Source organism: Somniosus microcephalus, chromosome 3 (assembly GCF_052327205.1).
Source record: "Somniosus microcephalus isolate GS21.2 chromosome 3, FLI_Smic_1.0, whole genome shotgun sequence".
In the NCBI taxonomy this organism is placed as follows: Eukaryota; Metazoa; Chordata; class Chondrichthyes; order Squaliformes; family Somniosidae; genus Somniosus; species Somniosus microcephalus.
Genome location: NC_140989.1, coordinates 31,821,453 through 31,848,226, shown reverse-complemented (window position 1 = coordinate 31,848,226; position 26,774 = coordinate 31,821,453). Strand labels below are relative to the sequence as shown.

The 26,774-nt window shown below is 43.8% G+C and overlaps 1 protein-coding gene across 1 annotated transcript; it reads right to left on the bottom strand.

Annotated features, from left to right (window-relative positions):
• On the bottom strand, positions 1-23,422 carry LOC147120952 (saccharopine dehydrogenase-like oxidoreductase). Its single transcript, XM_085979802.1, has 12 exons — positions 23,184-23,422; positions 19,516-19,625; positions 17,960-18,040; positions 16,224-16,353; positions 13,128-13,177; positions 11,756-11,886; positions 9,199-9,316; positions 7,555-7,674; positions 7,359-7,415; positions 4,045-4,156; positions 1,365-1,446; positions 1-354 (listed from the first exon to the last, which is right to left on the bottom strand). Exons 1-12 carry the CDS (start codon positions 23,368-23,370, stop codon positions 249-251), a joined length of 1,284 nt encoding a protein of 427 aa, XP_085835928.1. The 5' UTR covers positions 23,371-23,422; the 3' UTR covers positions 1-248.
• Between the last annotated feature and the right edge of the window lie 3,352 nt (positions 23,423-26,774).

Genomic DNA, 26,774 nt, shown 5'->3' with positions numbered 1-26,774 from the left:
CACGGTTACATTCAACAAGTTTAATTGCCATTAGAACAGGAAAAAAAGTATAGTTTGACTCTGAATCCTCAAGAATGAGTTTCTGAAACCATTTATACTTCTTGGTCATTATACTGCGATACGGGCAAACAAGCTGCTGCTAAAAAGCGGTTAATTAAAGGTTTCTCATCAAGTGCAATCTGGTCATTGTAGTAAATAGCAGGACTAAAAGTACCACATTCTGAAAGGACTCAAAATGTGTGGAACAATTATATTTCAGGCTTGCTAATGACAGTGAACTCAATGCCATGCTTGTTCAGTCTTTCAGTCAAGGTGGTCTTAGAGAATGCTGCTCCAGGTGAGTACACCCCACCCCTATAAAAAGAGGGGAAAAAAATGATCAGCGTGAAACAACAAATGGCCAAATCTGCATTCAGGACCCTGAATCTGAAGACGTCCTCAAATCTACAGCAATTAGTACAGTTGCTGGAAGACCACACAGAACTCTGCATACATTTGAATAGTTTCCCAGAAAAGGTTTTTGAAATATGCACATGTACCAAAACATTTAACGTCTACGAGCGACAGTGCCAATGATGTGCACATTGAAATTAAAGACAAACATCACAGGCAAATAGTACTTCATTTATAACTGACTTCAAAAAATGAACAATAAACAGTTGAAAAATCTAACAAAATGCACTTTTCCTGGTAGAAATAATCTGCATGATGCAGTCAAAGTGGAATTCAGGTCAGCTGTGGCACCAACACCATAAGGCATTGCAAAATTACACACGTCAGGGAAGGGAATTGATGAATGATTTAGGCATACTCTCACTGTGGTGAAGGAGTTAAACACCAGGAACACCAGTTACAAAGAGGAGAAATAAGAGAAGTTAGGTGAAATATTCCCCCTCCCCCCACAAGGAAACACATTGTGGAATGTCATCAGGGAAGAGAAGCAAAGAGCATACATTGAGTTGTTAAGGAGATAATTGGTGTATTTTTTTAATTTTTTTTTTTATATAGAGAGAATGGATTGAGGCATAAGTTGGGAAAGGTAAGTGAGGTTGATCTATGAAGAAAGGAAGAGGCTTGTTTTGGCCTAAAGACCTTTTCCTGTTATTCTTACCTCCTGGCTTTCCATTGGGCAGGATTAAATTTACACAATTAACTAATCCAGTTCGCTGTGGAACACTGATGTACAGCATCAGTTTCCTTGTACAGAGAGAGTACATATGCAGAGTGAAAAGGGAATTTTAAGTTAACACGCACAACGCAAGTACATTTCCTTTTTCTTGATCTTATCAAATAGAGCTTTTAAAACCAACAGCAGCATTTCAAAGCTTCAACTATTTTCCTCTAGTCTAAGTCATTAAACTCACCGATTCGGCAGAGACTTGTGTTCCCAGAGTATTGTGACAGCTGCTTGCACCATAGCTATTGGGGTAGCAACATAACCAGGTTCTGTGAAATAAAACAAAATTGCAGCAAGCTTTGAAATAAGGCAGACAAAAAAAGTAATGCTTTGCACTATAGAAAGATGACGCACATGCTCTTAAGCAGAAATACGCTGTTTTCTTTAAAAACATACTTTTGCCACTCCATGTTCCCTCACCAAAAAAACCCACCCCCACATACAGGAGGAGGAAGCAGGAAAGACAATAGTCACCAGACTACACTAGCAGAGCAACATTTTAAATGTGCAATTTGTACACCAGCCTTTCATTTATAAATCTTTAGCTACAAGTATTGACCTCAAAGTAGTCCAATATAATAAAATAATTTTGGAAAAAAATCCTCGAGTATCTATTCAAATTACTTTGTCACCTTGAGGTTGATTTACATCAGAAAGTGTAGAATGTAATATTTTGTATAGAACAAAAATAGTGATCATAAAAAGGAATACCAGATCTACTGAAAGGATGCAAGGCTTTACAAAAAGTGCAACAGCAACAGACAGAAGCAAATAAGCTCCATTGTGAGGATTCATTTTCACGGTGTTGACAACTGAATTGCTGAATATTTGATATAAACTCAACCAGCGATTGCTGTGCAAGGCTAAGGGCCACTAGTGAAGGGGTCACAGACATTCACTTCAAGATGATGAAATCTAGAAATAAAGAGTTTGCATTTGCCAGTGCTACCATCTTCATGGAAATTTCAGTCTCTTCACTAGGGTAAATCCACAGATAACTCAGTGCGGATCCCTGCCCTATCATGGGAAACAAGATACACAGGTAAAGAATTCCCAAGGTTGCCTCAACTGTGGGATTTCCAATGTCCAAGGCAACTACAAAAAAAAGGGCCACCATTTTATTGCAGCGGGGTGCAGACAGCAGGGATGAAGACACTGAAAAGGTGAAGAATGATATGGGTGTAAACAAAAAGCACAGACAGAGAATTTAAATGGTGAGAAACATTCAAATGTTGGTGTTCAGAGAGATTTGGGTGTCCTCATGCAAGAAACACAGAAAGCTAGCATGCAGGTACAGCAAGCAATAAGGCAGGCAAATGGCGTGTTGGCCTTTATTGCAAAGGGGGTAGGAGTATAAGAGTAAGGAAGTCTTGCTACAATTGTACAGGGCCTTGGTGAGACCACACCTGGAGTACTGTGCACAGTTTTGGTCTCCTTTTCTAAGGAAGGATATACTTGTCTTGGATGCGGTGCAAAGGTTCACTAGATTGATTCCTGGGGTGAGAGGGCTGTCCTATGACGAGAGATTGTGTAGAATGGGCCTGTACTCTCTGGAGTTTAGAAGAATGAGAGGTGATCGCATTGAAACATGCAAGATTCTGAAGAGGATTGACAGGGTAGATGCTGAGAGGTTGTTTCCCCTGGCTGGAGTGTCTAGAATTAGGGGGCATAGTCTCAGGATAAGGGGTTGGCCATTTAAGACCGAGATGAGGAGGAATTTCTTTACTCAGAGGGTTGTGAATCTTTGGAATTCTCTGCCCCAGAGGGCTGTGAATGCTGAGTCTTTGAGTATATGCAAGGCTGAGAGATAGATTTTTGGACTCTAGGGGAATCAAGGGATATGGAGATCGGGTGGGAAAGTGAAGTTGAGGTCGATGATCAGCCATGATCTTATTGAATGGCAGAGCAGGCTCGAGGGGCCGTATGATCTACTCCTGCTCCTATTTCTTATGTTATCACTCAAGCAGCTACGATTTAATGACAATTGATGTGTTTTTGGTGGTGGTGAACAGTCCTACCTCAACATACACCAAGACTCTCTGCGTGGATCAGCTTCTCAGTTGCAGCAGCTTTCAATTTTTTTTTTAAATGACAGAAATTCAGTTCCTGTAGGGCACCGTACACCGATTGTATTCATTAACAAAAATGCAAATAAATGACTATTTGTAGCCTGGAACTCACTCAAAATAAACATAGATTTAAAAATATAAAATTACAATTCTCTTCATCTCCCTCTTTCTATCCTGCTCTGCCCTGATTTGTGCTGCCTTCTTTTGCGCCTAGTGCCATGTACAGGAAACTTTGGTTTATCCGGAGGTTGTATGTCCGGAAACCTCGATCTAACAGCAGAAATCAGCAGCCGTTTTGTTAGGTTTTTTTTCTTCTCCTAGCATTTAAATTTTTTTTTTTTTTTTTTTTTTTTTTTTTTATAAAACAGTCAGTCTCTGGGAAGCCTCTCTGAAGTTGTTGCTAAGCTACAGAGACGCTTCCAAGGTACGGGCCAACTGTTTACAAGCTGTTGCTAAGCAACAGTGTTTGTTGTCAGATATGGAGATGAAAACCTCCGTATCCTTCAACATTAGTGCTGGTCTGTCCGGAAGTTTTCATAGATCGGCATCACGCCGGTCCCGGATATCGCGAAGTTTCCTGTACTACTTGCTCAGGCTAAGCTTCTGCCAGTAACACTCTTCCCATCCACACTGAGTTTTCCTTGGATTTACCTTCTGCACTGTGCCTACATCAGGAACACGGCCCGTGGGAACAAACAAACATCCCAACACTCCATAATGATAAACATCAACCGGACATAGTTTTAATTCACACAAATATCTATCTACCTATTAGTTTGCATTAAAAATTGCCCGTACCTGGCCCTTTCACTTGAGTGCAGATTTTTACCGATGGTTTGCCTTGCTGTGGATCTTGGCCCTCTCTATACCCTTCACCAAAGAAGGTCATGCTGAAAGAGGTCCCTGCCATCTGCAAAACACAAACAAGCTTTTTAAACTCAATTTATTTCCTTTTGTTGCGGATTTTTCTTCACTGGTTTGATTTAGACAGTGCAGCCTCAATATCAGATTTTAATTTTCTTTGCTCCTCTCCATATATAAAGTCAGTCATCAGGGCAGCTTGTCTCAATCCGGTTAACTGCTGTAAAGTGAAAATAAAACAAACCTGTGCACTACATATTGCTGCCTGTACTATGTTAGGGGCATAGTCTGAAACTGTTTTTGTCACAATAAGAAAAGTAATTATATTGCACCTGCATTACATGTTCCGATGTGCAAATGTAGCAGGCATCACAGTTTCAGATATACAAGTTGTTAAAAATGAGAGAAGTTGATATAGCAGTTTAAAGTAGCATATGGGATCCTAGGTTTTATAAATGGGGATATAGAGTATTAAAGCAAAGCGGTAATGCTAAACCTATATAAGTCATTGGTTGGGCCTCAATTTGAACATTGTGTCCCGTTTTGGGTACTTTATGAAGGGTGTCAAGGTCATGGAGGGGGTACAGAAGGGATTCATTAGGATGATACCAGGGATGAGAGGCTTTAATTATGAGGATAGGCTAGAGAAATTCTCACTCGTTTCATTAGAACAAGGGAGATTAAGAGAAGATCTGATACAGGTCAAAATTATGAGAGATTTTGAATGAAAAAAATCAAGAACTATGTCTAGTAGTCAGTGAGTCAATAACTGGAGGGCATAAATTTAAGATGATCACCAAAAGAATGATGGGAGAGGTTGTAGGAAATCTTTATTTATGTAGAGGGTTGTGAGGGCATGGAATGGCCTAACCAGAAACAATGGTTGAAGCAGAATCCATAATAGCTTTTAAAAGGGAAATGGATAAATTTTTCAAAAATAAAAATTTGAAAAGATACAGGGAAAGGGACCAAGTGGACAGCCCTTTCAGAAGCCAGGCAGATGAGCAACAGACCAAATAGCCCTTTTCTACCTTGTAAAATTCTATGATTTACTGTCAGACTCCCTTTTTACTTCACTGAATAGTTTACTTCTTAAAATATCTTCATGAACTTATAGATTTCATTTTTATTAAGTATACATACGTTACATATACTATGTGCAGTGAATTGGTTTGAAGCCTGATGTTGGTTTCCCAAAGTTTAAAAATGAAAAAATAAATATACTTTAGGCAGCCAGGCAGTTCAAAGAACTTTGTCAGTCCTCCACCACATAGAATTACATAGGATATACTGCACAGAAACAGGCCATTCGGCCCAACTAGTCCATGCTGCACTCGAGTCTCCTCTCGTCTTTCCTCATCTAATTCTGTCAGCATAACCCTCTATTCCCTTCTCCCTCATACGCTTATCTAGCCTCCCCTTAAATGCATCTATACTATTCGCCTCAACCACTCCCTGTGGTAGCGAGTTCCACATTCTCACCACGTTGCTGCATGAGGAGCCAGGCAGAGATTGAGGCCGGAATTTTGTCGGCGCTCATCGGATGGGATGGGTGGCGGGTCAGCTGTTAAATTGAAAATGATTGACAGCAGATCGGGAACCCGCTGTCAAAACGCGCGCACTGGACTTTCCTGATGTCGGATCTGTCAGCGCTGACCAGAGCCAACAGGCAGCGGCGGGGGAGGCAATTAAAATCATTAGTGGCTTGTTTACAGCCACTTAAAAATGTTTTTCCCCCAGCTTTTTGAATTTGACAGGTCGCCCACCGGTTTCCCGCTGTGCCTAGATCTCGTCATCTGTGAAGCTGAGGCGGGAGGTCATTGGCCATTGATTCAGCTGATGAGTTGAGCTTCAAATGTCAAGTCAAAGCTCCCAGCTGATTGAGAAACGTTCCCTTAGCCACTAGCTTCTCTAAACTGCATTTCCACTACAGATTCGGAATGCTGCAAGTCTTTACACAAGTCTCCATGCAGTCTGACCTCATTACCTCTCCCACCATTGACAGATCGCTTCGGTCATCCCTACTTCACTTGCCATCGTTTCCATCAGCATGGGTGCACTTTATACTCTCTCATCTTGGTCCTCAAAATTCCACTACGATCAGCCTGAATACCAGCAGCACCAATAACACCACCAACCTTCTCTGCAATCAACGGATGCTGCACAGGACAGAGGGCATCAGCATCCGACCACATTGCTGCCCGAGACGCCAGGGATGGTCTCACCATGGCCACATTTACTTCACATGATGCGCCAGGTTGGCACCACCCCACACCAACATCATAAAGCATCCCTACAATGCCCAAGCCATTCCTTTCACACTCATCAGCATTGCGGGGGATATAGTTATGTCTCACCATTCACTACAACTCACTAAGCCACTTCCAAAGGTGGACATAAATCTGTCCAAGAACGCAAAGTGTTGAAAATAAAGATTTCAATGTTTGACACCAAATTAACAGAAACTTCACACGGACATTGGCTAAAACACACAAGTGCCTACCCTTATGTATTGTTAGTTGGTATGATTAGACTAGGATTAGGGTGAGGGGTGGCGATAATGGAGATAGAGAGGAATGGGTGAAGATGCAAGGTAGGTTGGTGTACGGATGTGCAGGAGTAGGGTAGGGAAGGCAGAGTGATGGGGATGTGATGAGTGGCACAGCAGGATGAGGTTGAGTGTGGCTTCGCAGTAACGTTTCGTGATCTACTGAGATCATTGAAAGGTTTGCACCGCTGCAGCCTGATCCTCCCGACGACATCCCTGCTCGTGTCCTCCTGTGCAATGTGCAACCAGGCTATGTTGGTCTCTTCCGCCCACTGGAAGGGAAGAGAACCTCCCTGTGTGCTGTTACTCCCTCCATATGGAGGGAGTCATGGGAGAGCCTGGGTGCAGCCTTGCACCTTTGTGCAGTTTTTGGTCAGTGTTTGCAGCACCTCAATGCTGTAGAACACTGACAGTACAAATGTCAAAATAAATTTACGCATGGTCCCTTTAAGGAAACCGGCTGATAACGTCATCAGACCCGCTTCCGGAAACTCGCTGGGCGGGCTTAACAAGCCCAATCAGGGGAAAGTCATGTCGGAGGCTGGGACGGAGACAGGAGCAGAGCCGGGACCCGCTGAGGTAGGGAAAATCGCGGCCAGAGAGTGAATGGACAGATATCATCTATTTGAAAATTGAGGATTGATGGTGTCATTAGTGTTAAACAAGCTGAAAACAAAGAGGGGGAAGGGAAAAATTAACATACCTGTGTTTTGGTTGGTCCTTGCTTTGTAAAATATCCAGATGAGAAAAACTCTGGATACTGCATGATAAACAGAAGGCAATAAAAATTATACAGACCAGTACATTCCCAATAAAATGTTTAAAAATTAAAATTTTTTAAATTGATGGAAGTTATAATCGTTATTTGTGTGTGCAACTCATAGATCCAAGCCACTTACTTTGATCAGAAGTTCTCTTCCCCATCTACACCTTGTGAAACACCAGAAGAAGAAGCCAGCTAACATCAGCAACATGACTGAGCCAATTCCACCCACGGCACTATAGGCAGCATACTGGACCTAAAGTGAACCAGTTAAGCAAAGGCATCAAATGGGGCTGCAGCAACTGATTAGAAAATGCATTGAAGGAATTCCCAGAAGTTGAAAAGGTATTATTGGTCACAACCATAATCATAATGAGGTTTTGAGAAATGCTGCGCACCATTGATTGAACGTAAATGTGTTCATCAAAACAGATGGACACCAAATTGCTGCTTTCTTAAATTCCCCAATGATCATGGTCTCCCTTTTCTCCTGTGTTCTCTCCAGTCCAGATACTGACAATGTACACCACACATGTGCCTATACAGACAAACCCAATAATTGAGGTGGGCTGCCCAATGTAGACGTCATTTCTTAAAAAACTCAAAACCATTTAACAAATCTCCTGTTTCCACTTTAGCATTTTACTGATCCTTCTATTTCTTTTGTGTTGTGTGTGTGTACGTGTAAGATTTCTCCATTTCCCTTTGTTCTATTCATCTGTAATATCCTTTCTTTAATGTTTTAATGCTTTTGTCCATTACTTGACTGAGATGATCTGTTACACCACTGATGATTCCTTTGTCATTATTCCCCATCCTCCCCCCACCTTGTGATTATATTAATATGCCTCTCTGCCTCTTATTTTTCAGTTTTGAAGAACGTCCCACACCCGTAACATTAACTTGTCTGTTCTCTCCACAGAGTGCTGCCTGAACTGCCGAGTGTTTCCAGCAGTTTCTGTTTTTGTTTGAAGACCTTCCTCCCTTGTATTTGAGCCAAAAATGATCATGGAGAGTCCACACAAGCCCATAGGCTGAATGGGCATCTCTTTTTTTGGCAGCAGAGGGAGAGACAATTCCAACAAAATTATGCAGGCTCTGCAACAGCCAATTGCATTTTTAACTATTAGAGCAAGTAAAACAAAATATCAAATGAACCTCAGCTTTTGGGGATCATGAGAATTGCCTGGGATGGCAGGAATGACGTGCGAGGAGAGATTGGGTCGATTGGGCTTATACTCGCTAGAGTTTAGAAGAATGAGAGGGGATCTCATTGAAACTTATAAAATTCTAACAGGATCAGACAGACTAGATGCAGGAAGGATGTTCCTGATGGTCGGGGAGTCCAGAACCAGGGGTCACAGTCTAAAGATAAGGGGTAAGCCATTTAGGACAGCGATGAGGAGGAATTTCTTCACCCAGAGAGTGGTGAACCTGTGGAATTCTCTGCCACAGAAGGCAGTTGAGGCCAATTCATTAAATATATTCAAGAAGGAGTTAGATATATTTCTATAAAAGGCTAAAGGGATCAAGGGATATGGGGAGAAGGCAGGGACAGGGTACTGAGTTTGGATGATCAGCCATGAGCTCATTGAATGGTGGAGCAGGCTCGAGGGGCCGAATGGCCTACTCCTGCTCCTATCTTCTATGTTTCTATTTCACCTGTATCATTTTTAACATTTCAGCCAAGGTCAATGCAAATTTTAAAAAAAACAAACTAAACAAACCATGAATACCAATACAGCAATACAGGATTTAAGGGAAATAAGAATGTACTTACAGGACTTTCCTGTAAGTTCTCATACAGGTAACGCTGTGTGCGTTTGACTACGGAGGCATCAGATCCCATGAATGGGATTGCATATCGATTCATTGTGTCACTATGAAATACTGAACCTCTGAAGGGAAAAAAAACCCACTAAGTTCAAGGAAGTGTCCAGCCAAATATGTATTCTTTATCTGAAGAAACATACTTTATATTTTACACACACATTCTTATGTTGCATTTTAGAAAACTAAGCAATAATGAGTCAGACCTACAGGAAACTCTTTTTTATCTGGCACAGACGGGACCGGCGTGGTGCCGGTTTATCAAAAAGTCCAGATTAGAGAGTTATAGTAAAAGGTACGAGAGCTCCGTACACAGCAACAAATCCAGGCTTCCCTGTAAACAGCTGCAAGAACCCCGGCCACAGACCAAGCATCCCTGTTGCTTAGCAACAAGTGCAGAAACCCCCGATTTCACAGCCAAGGACCAAGAAACGGCCACTAATATGAAGAAAAACTTAACTGAACCTACTCCTGAATTTTGCCAGTTAACCGAGATTTCCGGTTGTTTGGGTGCCGGTAAATCGAGAGTTTCCTGTATATAAGTTGCTTGTCACTTGGGATTGTGAACCAAGCACACATCTTGTGGTAAATCTAGGTGCAGTCACATATCTTAAGGAACATTTATTTCATGTTAATGTAAGCAAATGCGTGCATTCAAGCAGAAGAGAAAAGAAAATTTGGAGACCAGAGTGAAAAGATAATTATTGTTAGCTAGATATAAAAATGATAACACAACAGAAAACGCTGGAAAAACTCAGCAGGCCAGGGCAGCATCCGTGGAGAGAGAAACAGAGTTAACGTTTCAGGTCGATGACCATTCGTCAGAGTTCTGACCTGAAACGTTAACTCTGTTTCTCTCTCCATGGATGCTGCCCTGACCTGCTGAGTTTTTCCCCAGCGTTTTCTGTTGTTATTTCGGATTTCCAGCATCCGCAGTATTTTGCTATCGTATAAAAATGATATAATGTTTTTAACTAGATAAAAGACACATTGTTCACTCTGGCAAAGGGCTCAAATGCACAAGTTGAAAATTACGATGTCACATAAAAAGTGATATACTTCTGGAATAAATTACCAGTGAAAGCTATTGAAGCGACATAAATATGTTCAAGAGGCAGCAGAAAAAGGGGATGGGGGCAAGGAGAGAGAATGAAGAAGAATTGAAATAGTTCAGATTAGTCAAGAAGGAAGATGTTTGTTGGGTCCAATGTCTGGTTTCCTCAAGACATGCAAAGATTGGGGGGGGGGGGGGGGGGGGGGAAACAGACGACATCCAGAGCCTTTCATAAGTGAAGGGATGAATGTAAGAAGTCACACAACACCAGGTTATAGTCCAACAGCTTTATTTGAAGTCACAAGCTTTCGGAGCGCTGCTCCTTCGTCAGGTGAATTGGAGAGATGCATAAAGACACAGCTTATATAGTCAGAGAATAATGTCAGATGTTTACAGGTAATCTTTCTAACTGCCATTTATCACACCTCGGCAGAGAGATAATCACAGCAATCAAAGGTGTGAATGGTGTCCAAACGGGTCAGTCAGGAAAACATTACATCAAAGAACAATGAAGTGGGGTCACAAGGGGTCAAATGTTGCAGATGCTGGGGTCTGTGTGAAGAACAAAGAAAGACAAAAAAACATTTTTTTTGCTGGAAATCACAGCAGGTCCGGCCGCATCTGTGTAGAGAGAACAAGCCAACAACGACTCGAGTCTGGATGCAGCCGGACCTGCTGTGATTTCCAGCAAAAAAAATGTTTTTTGTCTGTTTTTTTGTTCTTCACACAGACACCCAGCATCTGCAACATTTGATCCCTTGTGACCCCACCTCATTGTTCTTTGATGTAATGTTTTCCTGACTGACCTGTTTGGACACCATTCACACCTTTGATTGCTGTGATTATCTCTCTGCCGAGGTGTGATAAATGGCAGTTAGAAAGATTACCTGTAAACATCTGACATTATTCTCTGACTATATAAGCTGTGTCTTTATGCATCTCTCCACTTCACCTGACGAAGGAGCAGTGCTCCGAAAGCTTGTGACTTCAAATAAAGCTGTTGGACTATAACCTGGTGTTGTGTGACTTCTTACATTTGCCCACCCCAGTCCAACTCCGGCATCTGCACACCATAAGTGAAGGGCAAAGAGGTATATTATATTTCTAGAGGAATGTTTCATCTTAAAGATGCTGCACCACTTAGTTGTCAAATATGCGATCCTTTTTCAAAAGCAGCATTTCTGAAAGTTTCTCATATGCAGTTAAACATCTACAACTTAGTCAAATGAGACATCACTTCCACCGAGAGTGTGCAATTTTGCATGTGGATTGTATACTAATGTACAATAGTCAATAGAATATAAAAAACGCCCACCCACCCACATAATTACACGACTTATCCAGTTGGGCTGTATAATGCTACTGTTACTTCATCCATGAGGGGAAAAACACAGACAGCTATCAACCTTAACTAAGCAGCAATAGATTTTGACATGGAATTTTATTTTCTCACCTCGGTCTTAGTTTGGCCCCAATAACTGGGAGGGGTTTATATCCAAACTGCCTTCTCAGTTTCCTCAGATTATCCTGATCTGATATTCCATGGACTGCTGACTGCCAAGTTCCATCGTGAAAACTGGCACCCTATTGGCAAGATAGAAACCGTTCTGAGAAGCAGAAACCTCAAACTAAAGTGCATTGAGACAATTCAAACCCTTTCTTAATCAGCCTGCCTAATTAACACCATACACCAAGGTCAATCTTTTAAGAAGTTGAAAATACAGTGCTTTCCTTTATTAAAAACTTGCCAATGTCCATCTTCACCTGGCATATAGTTGCTGTAAAATTCATATATATTGGTCCAGATATTCCGATCGCAGGCCTCCTGCGGGCGGAGGGCTGCGATCTGGAAAAATCTGCGCCCTTACCCGAGGGCTCCCGGGACACGCACAATTCCGATCCTGGGCCTCACCAAACTCCAAGTGTGCAGGGCCCACGTAGCCCAGAGGTGCAGGTAGTTCGCAGCGTCCCTGGGATCACGTGGGCCATATCACAGAAGGGAATCTCCCTTCATACACTTGACAGGAAGACCTGTCAAATATATGAATGTAGATCACCCTCAAAACATAGTAAAATTTAAATAATTTTTTTTTAAATCACATTTTTAAAATGACTTGAAATTACAATAAATTAACTATTTTAAACAAAAATTTAAATTTTTGAAGAAAAAAATTAAAGTTTTTTATGGGGCTAAAAATGCATTTACTTTTTTTAAAAAGTATTTTTAAAGGACAAATCGGTGAATTTTTTTTTTTTTTTTTTTAAACTTTTTTTCAACTCTTATCCTGGTAAAAGCATTTGAGAATGATACAGATTGGAAACAGGAAAGCAATCAATTAATCTAAAAACTAGGCTTCTCAAGTACATCTCTCTATCAAAATCATCCAAAAATGTATAATTTTTTTAATAGAGAAACCAAGGTTGGGTTTCAGAAGCTTTAAAATGTATTCAATTGTGCCTATCTATCCCAAACAAAGAAATCACAAACAGTATGTTTAATATACAGTACAAGGAGGTAGTTTGATATTAACCACATAATTTTCTGAATTGTTTAACAGCTAGTGCTGATAATAAGTCTTGCGTATACATACACTTCCTCCAAGTGTCACACTTACTTCCTGTAACGCTCTCCCCAATGTTGTTCTAAAGCAACAGATCCTCTGACTCAACCAGAGCAACAATAAGGGAGAGCTGCTAATGTAGATTAAATCTGTTCTGCTACACTGGTTAATTGGATGCAAACATGCAACAATATAAATGCCATCATTTCAAGAACACTACATTATGGTTCAGAAAAACATGGTCACTATTAACAAGGGACAAACCTCAGGTCCCGTCTGTAACAATAGGAAGCTTTCAACTGCAGTCAGAGTACCTAGAAAGTAAAAGTATGGATGAATAACATTATCTAATGCGTCTGCTTTCTAAAAAAAAATCCCAAATCACTGTTCAGTTACAACTGATTTTCCATAGTTCTGAACCATCTACAAAAATTAGGTTGCACTTGAAGTTGTAAAACCGTGATTGTTCAACGTAAATCACCATTTGAGCTAATAAGAGAGTTTGAAGAGCCTGTGATTGTTCAGTCTCGAGAAGAGAAGGCTCAAGGGAACAAGTATTCATGGTTCTTAAGAGAACAGATAAAGTGAACCCTGATAATTGCCACAAGTTCTAGAACTAGTGGACATGGCCGGCTTAGAAGACAGAAGGTGCACAGACCGATTTAACTACACCGAGACTTGTGAATACATGGAATGAACTGACCTGACCAGGGCAGACAGATAATGTAGAAAAATTGGACATATATTTAAGGGAATGGCAATTGAGAGGTATGTTTTAGGGATTGGCCAGAATGACTGCTTAATGTTTTCTAGTCGTTTTTTCCCCTCTATATGTCTACATTAAAATTAAAAAGCATTTTTAAAACAGATCATGTTTTAAGAATTTAATAACTCACAACAACCAAGTTGTAAGCGAATTATCGTCCTTCCCCAATCATGGAAGGAATTCTATATTCCAGTTATCCCAAATAATCACATCTATGCGCTTAACAGAGTTATGCGTATCTCCTGAAGCGGATTTTTATGAAAAGCAGAACGAGAACAAATAACTAAGAAATCATAAAAAATGACAAACAAGTGTGTTGTAAGGAGGTAAACAGCATGGAGAAGCCAAACAGTATAAAGGGATTAGTGGATTGATTCTTGTTAAAGGTAGTCATATATTCATGTACCATTGTGACTGAGATGGAGGAGAAATTTCTTCACTCAAAGGGTTGTGAACCTTTGGAATTCTCTACCCCAGAGAGCTGTGGATGCTCAGTCCTCGAGTATATTCAAGACAGAGATCGATAGATTTTTGGTTATTAAGGGAATCAAGGGATGTGTGAATAATGCGGGAAGGGGGAGTTGAGGTAGAGGATCAGCCATGATCTTATTGAATGGCGGAGCAGGCTCGAGGGGCTGAATGGCCTTCTCCTGCTCCTCTTTCTTATATTGTTATGAGACTAATGACCAAGCTATTCCCTAGGTGTTCACAGAATTCAGATCAGCTCCGTTTACCTTAACTGGAATCTTTCATCCGAAAAATACATCAGATTACAAAAATAGTGGATAAATGAACAGTGGATTACACTTTAAACCATGAATGTGGTATTCCAAACAGATACCGAGTTAGGTACTGGCTTCTTAAAAAGGTTATCCCAATTGTACACTTCAGGCTATTCCCCAAGGATCCAGGCTGAAGGCTGGCAGGTAACTGTGGACATCATCACAGCCTTTGCTAATATTGCTCAGTTGCCAGGTGGTGTACTGTGTTGAAGTTCAGCTCAAGTTGGCACATCAGCAATGTTCTCTTCCAGCTGGATAGCTTTCTCCATTCACCCCTGGGCTCACCCTAATTCAGCAACTAATTACCTGATGTACACCCAAGTCCACTAACATTTGTATTTGAACTTGGCACTCAAAAAATCATGTTCAACAGACAATTTTTTTGTTATTATTGTACGCTATTGGTTACATCGTGACTTTTCAGAATGTCTAGAGTTGCACAAGTAATTAAATTCTAGCAAACAGAAAATGGTTGGCACTTTGGAATTGCATAACAAGCAAAATTCCCTGCATGTCCAGTTTTATTATCCATTATCAGAAAAGTTCACCTTGCTTTTGCCATTTTTACAATTACTCCAAGTTGCATATAGCAGCAACAGGCAGTAGAGCAACACAATGCATTGGTGCACCAACACAAAACAACATGTATTTATATTTATTCGATTCTGGGATGTGGGCGTCGCTGGCAAGGCCAGCATTTATTGCCCATCCTAATTGCCCTTGAGAAGGTGGTGGTGAGCCGCCTCCTTGAACCGCTGCAGTCCGTGTGGTGAAGGTGCTCCCACAGTGCTGTTAGGGAGGGATTGCCAGGATTTTAACCAAGTGACGATGAAGGAATGGCGATATATTTCCAAGTCAGGGTGGTGTGTGACTTGGAGGGGAACTTGCAGGTGACGGTGTTCCCATGCGCCTGCTGCCCTTGTCCTTCTAGGTGGTAGAGGTCGCGGGTTTGGGAGGTGCTGCCGAAGAAGCCTTGGCGAGTTGCTGCAGTGCATCTTGTAGTTGCCACAGTGTGCTGGTGGTGGAGGGAGTGAATGTTTAAGGTGGTGGATGGGGTGCCAATCAAGCTTGCTGCTTTGTCCTGGATGGTGTCGAGCTTCCATCACACTCCCGACTTGTGCCTTGTAGATGGTGGAAAGGCTTTGGGGGGTTAGGAGGTGAGACACTGCAGCCAAGGTGCGCCAGCAGTGCAGGGAGTGAATGTTTAAGGTGATAGATGGGGTGCCAATCAAGTGGGGTTTAGTGCCTTTAACGTAGTAAAACGTCCCAAGGCGCTTCACAGGAGTATTATACGACAAAAAATTTGACACCGAGCCACATAAGAACAAATTAAGGCAGATGACCAAAAGCTTGGTCAAAGAGGTCGGTTTTAAGGAGCGTCTTAAAAGGAGGAAAGAGGCTGAGAGATTTAGGCAGGAAATTCCAGCGCTTAATACATTATAAAATGGTATATGGTTCAAAACCACAACTTCTGATTATAAAGTATGTGTCTATACTTAATGCAATAATGACGAGACAGCTTGGAAGATTCAACGTAGGTCTTTACTTAATACCAACAGGCGGGAAACTGAGGGGAGATCAGTACCCACAGTACTATTTATACCCCTATGGCCAGGAGTGGTACTACGGTATCACTACGACCTACAAAGTAGTGCTGCCCTGGCCATAGGTTTAAAGTAACATACCTATTACATACACAACACTGATGCAAAGTTGTTTGGATGGTACTGAGGAACTTGGGTGCTCTGCAACTAAGGCAATGCAAATATTAGAGTTTATCATCATCTATAAAAGTTACTTATTATAAATTACCTTTCAACTGGTTCCTGGTATAAAGTATACCCATATCTGCTGGAATGGAATCAAACCCACAGCTTCCAACCACATACACTCCTTTTTCAGCAGCTTGGTTGTCATATTTGAGTTGCATGCCTTCCAAATACTGTGAATGAAAAACATTGCGAGTTTTACTTTTTTTTTTTAAAGTTACTCTCAACTATACCATTGCATTGAAGAGCTAAAAATAAATGTGAACAGTCAAATGTGAAATGTGACAAACGCTGGAAATCTGAACTAAAAACGTCAACGCTGCAAGTGCACAGCAGGCCAGTCAGCGGTTGAAAGGGAAACATAGGCTAACATTTCGAGTGGGACCAAATCAGAATTCTAAATGAAGGGTCCCACCCGAAAAGTCAACCTATTGCTTTTAGGTGCTGACGGACCTGTTTTATGTCTCTCGCAATTGTGACAAAGTGGTTTTCACAATTCCTGCTAATGGATAACATCATGCAGTATCAGTAGGTAGCCGACCAAACTACTAAAATCAGAGTATGTCCACACCAAATTTTGTTTAATTAAAAGTACAAGCAAGCACAACATTTTCATTTTCCTCATCTTCCAATTAGGCACTTTACAGCCTTCCGGACTCAATATCGAGTTCAACAATTTCAGATCATAACCTCGGTCCCCATTACATTTTTACTTATTTTTTATCCCCACTTTTGTTTTGGCCTTTTCCCCCCCCCGCCCCACTTTTTTTTTTTTTCTCTCTCCCACATGGCAACTGTCTCCCATTCTGCCAGCACATTTCACACCTAATCTAGAGCCGTCTTTTGTCTCCACTAGTCCTATCACCATCTCGTCTCGTTTTGAATACCTCTTAATGTCTCTTCACTTCTCTTTTGTTCTCTCCCAGTCTGGCCTTATAATCTATTTCATTTCCTGTGCCTTTCTAGTCTTGACAAAGAGTTTGACTCGAAACGTTGACTCTATTTTCTCTCCACGGATGTTGCCTGGCCTGCTGAGTTATTCCAGCATTTTCTGTTGTTTTTTCAACATTTTCATTATAGTTTTTCAAACAATTAGTAAATTATTGCTCAAATAATAGGAAATATTAGAAATACACAGTAGGTCAATGACTGGAGAGAGAAAAGAATAGGTTGTTTTTGAGTACAGCTTCCATCAGAACTGGGCATTCTGGTGAAGGGTTTCTACTTGAAAAGCTAATCCACCTTCTCTCTTTGGGTGTGTATTTCCAGCATTTTCCATTTTTTATTCCCGATTTTCAGTGCTTGAAGTTATCTCCTTCTATAAAGTATTGCTGCACAGTTACAGAGGTGCTCAATAATACACCAAACTTTGAACCACTAAAAATATAATCCCTCCCATAACCATTGCGATAGTATCTGATCACATGGGCGGTGGGGCTGGTCAAAGTTTATGTACGATACCATCCTCAGCTTTATCAGTTTTGGATTTTTGACCATAGGTCTAGCTAGTACTTCAGATATCCACTTGTAAACAGTGCTTGTGTAATATAATAACTGATTAAGTTCAAAGGGACTGTACCAATGCCTTTAATCATGCATGGTAACTAGTGTTTGTAATGTCTGCGGATTCAGGATTTAGGATAGGAAAATATACAAAAATACAAGAGCGCATTCGGAAAATGTTGGTCTTCCTGAGAAATGCATATAAAGCAGCTTTTTAAATTGAAAATGGCTTAATTAATATCTGATCATTTCTTAATAGAGAAAAAATATCAATACCTGGGGTTCACCGCTAATATCAACACAGTGGGTTCCATTTTCAATGCAGGCCTTCACCACTGGCTCTCCAAAAAACCTGTACTAAGAACAGATAGTCTGGTGTCAGCTACTAACAACGTCAGACTGGATCATTGCTCCTTCTGAGCGTATTTCATTGTAAAAAAAAAGACACATACTGCCATTGCTAATAGCTCAAAATAAAGGCCATTGCTAATAGCTCAAAATAAAGGCTACGTTAAAAATAGTTTAACTTACATACAAACGCATGGGCTTCAGGCTATTTTCCGTTGGTTATTATATACAATGATTAAATTGTCAATCTTTTGGTTAAGATCTAAGCCATTAAAATCTAATAAAAACACAAGTATTGTCTAGTTTTGATTTTTTTTAGTGTATGCAAGGACTGAGTAATACCATATTGATTTTTGAATAAAAAATTAATTCCATTCTTTAGTTTCTATTACAGAAATCTTATCCAAATACAGTAATAGTGCAACAAATACTGAAATATTAAAATTGAATTGTGCAAAATGTCTGGACGTTGTATTACAGGAAACTCTCGATTTACCGGCACCTAAATAACCGGAAATCTCTGTTAACCGGCAAAATTCAGGAGTAGGTTCAGGTAAGTTTTACTTCATATTAGTGGCAGTTCCTGGATCTGTGGCTGTGTAACTGGGGTTCCTGCACTTGTTGCTAAGCAACAGGGACGTTTGGTCTGTGGCCAGAGTTCCTGCACATGTTGCTAAGCAACAGGGAAGCCTGGATTTGTTGCTGTGTACGGAGCTCTCGTACCTTTTAACTATAACTCTCTGTAATCCGGACTTTTTGATAAACCGGCACCACACTGGTCCCGTCGGTGCCGGATAATAAAACGTTTCCTGTATCTTGCTGTCTATATCTAGGGGGTTCTACACAGTGCCTCAGCAACTACAAATACGCATTCAAATGCACATTACCAAAGCTTTTTAAAAAAATAAGTTGGCTGCATCATATGTATTAGAGCGTATCATCATAAAATGTTAGCTAATTTAGAACAATGGTTTTAAAAAGGCTAGCTTTTAATGGCACTTAGCACCAAGCAGAAATAATTGATTGCAGTACTGTATTTTTGACCTGTCTCACCTTCCAATGAATTCTGTAGCTACACAATACAGCAAGTACTGAATTCATTCTTATCCTAGCCTTAGTGCATTAAGTGGCAACAGGAATTTAAAAAAAAAAATCAAATAATCAGCCGTCTCTACAGAATTAAACATTGTAGAGAGACAATTATGTTTCTCGGCCCAAACTCTTACTCCATGTGGATAAATCATTTTCCTGTCCTATATTCTCTATTTCTTTGTGTATGCATCAGATGGCAGTGTATTATCTACAGAAAAATAAGCCTCCTCCCTTAAAGCTAAAATTTCTATTTCAAATAATGTCATAACAGTATTTGATTCATTATTCTGAAAGATACTGCAAATACATTAAATTAAACAAAACTGACAAGACTACACAGCTCCAATAAGGCAGACAGATTTCCTGCTTTTTGTACTCAAAAATATACTTACTGGTCCTACGCAGTTGAGGATCACCGATCCCTGCTGGCACATTGCAGCAAGTGAGAGCGGATCATTGACATCACAGATTATAGATTCTTTAGACTTCAGTTCCGGAATTCCTGAAACAAGAGCATTATTTTTGTCCCTTTATATCTGGAGATACATTTTGCAAGATAATAATGTTTTTCTTCTGTAACAAAATTTCATTCAGACTGGGCACATTGGAAATATGTCAAATACGAGTCCACTTTAGAAATGTATTGCACTATTTTGCTTTCTTGGTGCATTTTTGCACACCTTGGTGATACGCCCATTGTAATACTAAAACAGCATACAAATCTCCTTCAATAATATGAGGGTGGAAACAAAACAATCTACCTGTATATTAAAACAAGTTTGAAAGGACATGACAGGACATGCAGTGTCATACAGCAGAGGCACAAGCTTATTATTCTAGGCCACTGAATTTCTGAACTCAGTCATGTTCATAAACTGAGTGGAAAGCAGATACCTGTTCCCCCATGATGTAGGGAGGAAAGCTCACCATTAGGCTGCAGAACTCCCTGCAATTGGGTGAAAAGCAACACTGGCTGTGGCTCCCAGGCCGCCTGCCTTTTCTGCGGCCTGGAGGAGTCCGTGTTCCATGTTTATATGGATTGAGAGAGGTTGCAGCCCCTCTTCCATTATTTGAAGGGGCTGCTCCTGATCTTTGGTCACCTGGTGCAGAGGGGAACGGGCAGGTCGGGGGGACCTCCTCGTCGGGACTGCTCCTGGGCCTGGCCAAAGTGGTCATTAACTGGTCCAGGCAGCGGGCGGTCGAGGGGGGAGGGTCGCTCGGCCCGATTGCCTGCCTCTCTTCCGCGGCCATGTTCGCGCCCGGGTGGCCCTGGAGATGGAGCATGCGGTGTCTGCCGGCACACTCGAGGCCTTCCACGACCGGTGGGCACCGCAGGGACTGGAGTGCTTCATCACCCCCCGGCAAACAAATTTTAATTTAAGTTGCTAAATTTCATTTGCTGTATTTTTGTTAAGTCACAGTTTTTGTTTATTGATCGCACCAAAAGAGCAACACCGGCTGTGGTCTTCGAGGAGCTCTTCCGCCCTACTACAGAAAATAAATGTACACAAAATAACAGTTTGCAGCTGGGACCTACTAATCGGATCTAAGCAACAAAAAGGTTATTATGATTTGGCATTGCTGGTAATAAAAGAGCCAATATTTCAACGGTACCATGGACAATTCAACTATTGTTTTAAAATGAGATTAACAAGTGCAGTCATCCTTCTGCCAGCCTATCATGGCTAAATTATGATTCTGAATGGCTTGTGTAGACTGCAGCTGCAGGGTACAGTGACAAAGCACACTGTCAAAGCCATGTTTATTATTCAACTGGACTCGCAGATAAGAGGGTTCCAATGCAATTACGATCGCAATTAGAGCGTTTGATTCATTAGTTTCTTAAACATAAACAAAAGTTGGGTGACCCACGCTATCCTGCTCAGCTCCAGCCAGGAACTCCATGCCCTAGGGAGTGATCCCACTAGCCTTCTTGGATGCTCACTCCCACTCAGCCAGATGTACAACTGCTCAATCTGGAGGTTACCGTCAAACCATGCATCCAGACCGTCACCAAGACTTCCACCTCAAAACATTGCTCATCACCATCCCTACATCACCCCCAATGCCACTGAACTAGTTCCACCCTACATAAATTCCAACATATTCAGAGCTCTGCTGCCTGTACCCTATCCCACAAAATCTCCTACCGATCTATCACCTCAATCCTTGCTAACTTCCCTGGGCTCTCAGTTCTCCAGCGCACTGACTTCAAAATCATCTTCAAATCCCAGCATGGCCTGGTTGACGGTGGTTCATCCCCACCATCAGCATTCTGGGGAGTCACCATTGACCGGAAACTCAACTGGATCAGCCACATAAATGCCGTGGCTACTAGAGCAGTTCACAGGCTGGGTGTTCTGTGGCGAGTGGTTCAATTTATGACTCCAAAAAGCCTCTCCACCACCTACAAGGCACAAGTCAGGAGTGTGATGGGTGCAGCTGCAACAACACTCAAGACGCTCAACACAATTCAGGACAAAGCAGTCTGCTTGATCAGCACCACATCCACCAGCTCAAACATTCACTTCCTCCACCACCATCCTACCGTGGCTGCAGTGTGTACTATCTACAGAATACACTGCACCAAGTTGCCAAGGCCTATTCAGCAGCACCTCCCAAACCCACGACCTCCACCATCTCGAAGGACAAGGGCAGCAGGTGCATGGGAACACCATCACCTTGAAGCCACGCAACATTTTGAGTGGACATATACCATTGTTTCTTCATCGGTGCTGGTTCTAAATCCTGGAACTCCCTACCGAACAACATTGTAGGAGTACCTTCATCACAAGGACTGCAGCATTTCAAGAAGGCAGCCCACCACCTTCTCAAGGGCAACTAGAGATTGGCAATAAATGCCAGCTTTGCGAGGAATGCCCATATCCCGAGAATTAAGCTTCTGAAAGCTGTTTCCTATCTTTGCAACCTCCTCAATCCCTACATCCTTAGCTGCACACTCCATTCTTCCAATACTGCTCTACTTCATCATCCTTCCTCTTTCATCAGTACCAGGCCATTCAACCATCTTACCCATACACTGGAAATTCCACTTTAAACTCCTTTGTCTTCCTACACCTCTCCCCACCTTCAAATTCCTTCTTAAGACCTACATCTTCAATAGTGCTTTTGGTCAACTCGCCGCATCCTCTTACTACTCGGGGCGCTTTACTACATATTAAAGACACCAAATAAATGCAAACCGCTGTTGCTCAAACTGCAAAAATCAATGACTGGCCCAGCACTAGGAGCCGCTCACCTTAGTTTAAACATGAGACCTAAATTAAACACAGCTCCTCCGTGCATTTGAATTAATTTACAATCCTTTTCAATTCCTGGAAAAAAAGGGAGCAGAAATCTAACTCCAAACACAACAGCTCGGGGGCTATGGCCACTCTGACAGCTCTGGCAAAACAATTACAAAATGTTTCAATAACTTTGCACATAAAACTCAAAAAGAGCATTTCAGGTCTTGATAACATTTCTGCGCATAACAACCGGGAGCAATCAGCAGGAGAGATGTTTGGCCATTTTAAATATAAATTTAAGGCGTGGAATAAAGCTGAAACTGTTTTCTTTATATCCCTGGTAAAGAAAGACTTGGCATTTATATAGCGCCTTGCACGACCGCCAGATGTCCCAAAGCGCTTTACCGCCAATTAAGTACTTTTTTGAAGTGTAGTCACTGTTGTAATGTAGGAGCTGCGGCAACCAATTTGCGCACAGCAAGCTCCCACAAACAGCAATGCGATAATGACCAGATAATCTGTTTTTGTTATGTTGATTGAGGAATAAATATTGGCCAGGACGCTGGGGATAACTCCCCTGCTCTTCTTCGAAATAGTGCCCTTGGATCTTTTACGTTCACCCGAAAGCAGACGAGTGCCTCCGTTTAATGTCTCATCCGAAAGACGGCACCTCCGACAGAGCAGCACTCCCTCAGCACCGCCCTGGGAGTGTCAGCCCTAGATTTTTGTGCTCAAGTCCCATGGAGTGGGAGCCCACTGAACTCCAAGAACAGGCTGTCCCTCAAGTGCAGTCCCTCGGCCTACTCACTCACCCAGAGCGCTGGCCGCCTGCTCCAGCACCTCCTCCAGTTTGCTGCGGCTCCTGCCCGCCACGGCCCACGTCAGTGGCCGCGGCCCCTGCGTCTCCGCCGCCACCCGGGCCACCTCCTCCACCACAAACTGACCGGTGAAGCCGGAGGCGCCGAAGACGATGAGGTCGTAAGGCCTGCCCGCCGCCATTAGCACGTCTTTTCTCTCAACCACCGACCGATGGAACAGAAGCGCAGCAGGCCGTGCGCAGACTGGCCCCGCCCGCTCGCTCGACGCCCCTTACCGCAGCCCAACGCCGTAAAACACCGAGAATGCACGCTGTGCGAATATAATCCTCACTGAAAGCTGCCGCTGTCAACATTTAACAAACGATGTGCCAGGTTCATGTCAAACACTGACTTGACAACGAAGAGTTACTAGATTGCCAATCGGACTGGTGTAAAATTGTTTTTCACTATGGGTACCTGTACTGTTAATATTGTTGATTTGTCTGTAAAATTTATCACTGGTTTTGTACTGTTAATCCTAAAGCTGTTTTTTTAAGGCTTTGTTTTATTGTGGTTAATGAATGTAATGGATTTATCATGTAATTGATGAGTTGTAACAAGTACTATCAGATTTAAATAAAAGAGGAACACTGACTTGACTCTCCAGTGCAGTGCTGAGGGAGCGCTGCAGTGTCGGAGGCACCGTCTTTTCGGACCAGACGTTAAACCGAGCCCCCCACCCTCCCGAGGCCACTTCGCCGATATTCAGTAGCTTTGGCCAAGGAGTTTGGGCGAACGCTGAAACTGGCGTTGCACCCCTATCTTTAGGCGCTAAGCCGGCGGTGCAGAGTGATAACGCCGAGGCCGGGCGCAGCGCAGGTGCGGTCATGTTTTGATTGACAGCAGACACCCTGACGCTGGCCAGCTCTTAAAGGGGGAAGGGTCGACTTGGCCTGCTGCCATGCCCTGGATAGTGGAGCCCTCCAGCTAGGCCTGAACACTGCTGCTGGACCCAAATAGCACCTGAAGCCATGCAGAAGGCCCGTGAACGAGCGCAGCGCTTCTCAGAGCATGCTTTGAGGGTGCTGCTTAGGGGTTTGGAGAAGAAAAGAGATATCTTGTGCCCGGACAGTGGCAAGAAGGCTCCCAAGAGGCTGTACAGGAGAGCCTGGAGGGAAATCGCCCAGAGGGTCACAGCCAACAGCGATGTCCCCAGGACTGGTGACCAATGCCGCAAGAAGTTCAACGACCTCACTCGGTTGGTCAGGGTGAGTACCCTTTCCAGTGTCCTCCTCATCCTTGCATGTGCACCTCACATTATGGGCAAAGGGACCTCAAAGGCCTAATGGCCAGCCCTCCTCCAGCAGCTATGGCACTGGCATGATCATCAGTAGCACTTTCTGCACTTGACACACTGGCCAAGCTATTCGACCATGGGAGGCAGTGCACACAACAACAGGGCACCACACTGGCCAAGCTATTCGACCATGGGAGGCAGTGCACACAACAACAGGGCACCACACTGTACTTAGAGGCCGTCCTTTCTCTTGCAGGCCAAGCTGGCGCAGAATCTGAAGAGCCGGACTGTCACCGGGGGAGGCCGTGTCCAGTTCCAGGAGCTCAGTGACCTGGAGGAGCGCGTGGCTCGACTCATGCGTGCCCGGGTGATTGGCCCCGTTGCTATTGGAGATGCCGACCCTGTGCTGGGCCCCAATGGTAAGGACATGACCGTTTGGACCTCTCTCGTTCCCCTTGCGCTTCAGATCTACATCCTTTGCCACTGTCCCACCAATGCGCATAATGCCACCACTCATGCCTCCCTCGCTGACGCCCTGTCCTCACTCTAAAGCTACTCTTGCACCTTCCTGCTTTCAGCTGGTGAGGAGGAGGTCCCTGAAGCTGCGAGTGTCAGTCCCTCGGAAGAGGAGGACGACGAGGACCAAGAGGAAGGCGGCACATCGGGGGAACCCTCATCCGCGCCAGGGGATGGCAATGGAGGGGACACGTCTTGCCTGGAGGAGAGCCAGGGGGAAGTGTTGCAGGGGGGTGTAGCTCCTGTGCCCAGTGGCGTCCAGCCACGCGGGAAGGGTCGGGCAGCATGGCTGCCTTCTCCCCAGAGGGGGGAAGTGTTGCAGGGGAGGGCAGTTGCTGGGCCCAGTGGCGTCCAGCCACGCGGGAAGGGTTGGGCAGCACGGCTGCCTTCTCCCCAGAGGGGGGAAGTGTTGCAGGGGAGGGCAGTTGCTGGGCCCAGTGGCGTCCAGCCACGCGGGAAGGGTCGGCCAGCTCGGCAGCCTTCTCCCCAGAGGGAGAGTCCGGCCTCCAGTCCGGAGACGGTCCTCGCCCAGGAGGTGCGCCTCCTTGATCAAATGTCCGCGGATTCGGAGCGGCGCCACACCGAGTTCATGGGGGTTGTGGGACAGTTGCCTCAGGCCATTGAGTCCCTGGCTCATAGTGTGGCCGATTTCGGGGACTCACAGGCCAGGGGTGTCGAACAACTCGCGGCAGCACAGGACGCGAGTCGAGAGTTCATGAGTGGTGCCGTGCAGACACTGGCTGGTCTGATGCGGGCACAGACCAGGGCAGTACGGGCACTCACTTCTGCCACACTCGCTGTGTCACGGACGCATTGCCAGGGCACCCGCCGCGCTGCTGCAGCACAGCGGTCTGGCCTTCACCAGATTGCTGCGCTTGCTGCAGTGCCAGCCCGGCCGAGTGCCAGTGTCTCTGGCGACCAGCGAGCGCCTGGCATCAGCCAGCTTGCCCCCATTGCTGCAGCCGCCACTGCCACTCCCCCATCAAAGCTGCGACGAGCTGCTGGAGAGACTGATGCTGCCCAGCCACAGCTGCAGCAGTCAGCAGCCGGCCCCTCCAGGGCCGGACCTCGTCTAGGCCGACCCCCAAGGGCATCTGCCGTCACGCTTTGTGCCCCTCAGGAGCCTTCCCCCAGCCTTGCAACACCCACAGGGCCCAGGTTGAGGCGGAGCAGCAGGTCGGGCAGGGGCCGGAGAAGCCTGCACAAGGACTCGCCCTCTCGGCACACCAAGTAGAGTGTGTTGCCAAATGTTTTTTTATATGGGGGTGTTTGTGTTCTGTATGGGGGGGGTTTATTTTGGTAAGGCCGAAGATGATGGCAAATGTTTTTTTAGATGGGGGTGTTTGTGTTCTGTATGGGGGGGTTTGTCTTGGTAAGGCCGAGGATGAAGGCCAATTGGATGGACAAGTTTTGTTATTCCTCCCCAGGTTGTGGGAGTGAGATATGTTTTTGACTGTTTTTTGGGGGTCTTGTCTGTTTTTGTGTTTCATGTGGGAAGGGCCCTGAGTTTGTTAAATAAAGCTTTTTATTTATTCAGCTTGTCCATGTGTCTTGTTTCAAGTGGTTGTTGCGTTAACTGGCTGAGGGCTTGCGGAGCGGCTGCATTCAGGTGCGTTCATTGCCACAAGCCATTCCCTGACAGGGGGCCTAGAAGTGTCGTTCAATAAGCCGCCGGCGGACGGCCCTTGGACCTTGTGGCTCCCTCCTGGGCTGGTACTCCTCTTCCTCCTCCTCCTCCTCCTCATGCTCCTCCTGCTCCTCCTCCTGAGGTGGTGGTGCCTGAGTCCTGCGGA

Excerpts from the sequence above, each read along its gene's own strand:
- LOC147120952 (XM_085979802.1), bottom strand. The coding sequence starts at position 23,370 with ATGGCGGCGGGCAGGCCTTACGACCTCATCGTCTTCGGCGCCTCCGGC. Across the intron at positions 19,626-23,183 it reads GCAGGCGGCCAGCGCTCTGG|GAATTCCGGAACTGAAGTCT; the intron begins GTGAGTGAGTAG and ends CTCTTGTTTCAG. Across the intron at positions 9,317-11,755 it reads GGGGCCAAACTAAGACCGAG|AGGTTCAGTATTTCATAGTG; the intron begins GTGAGAAAATAA and ends TTTTCCCTTCAG.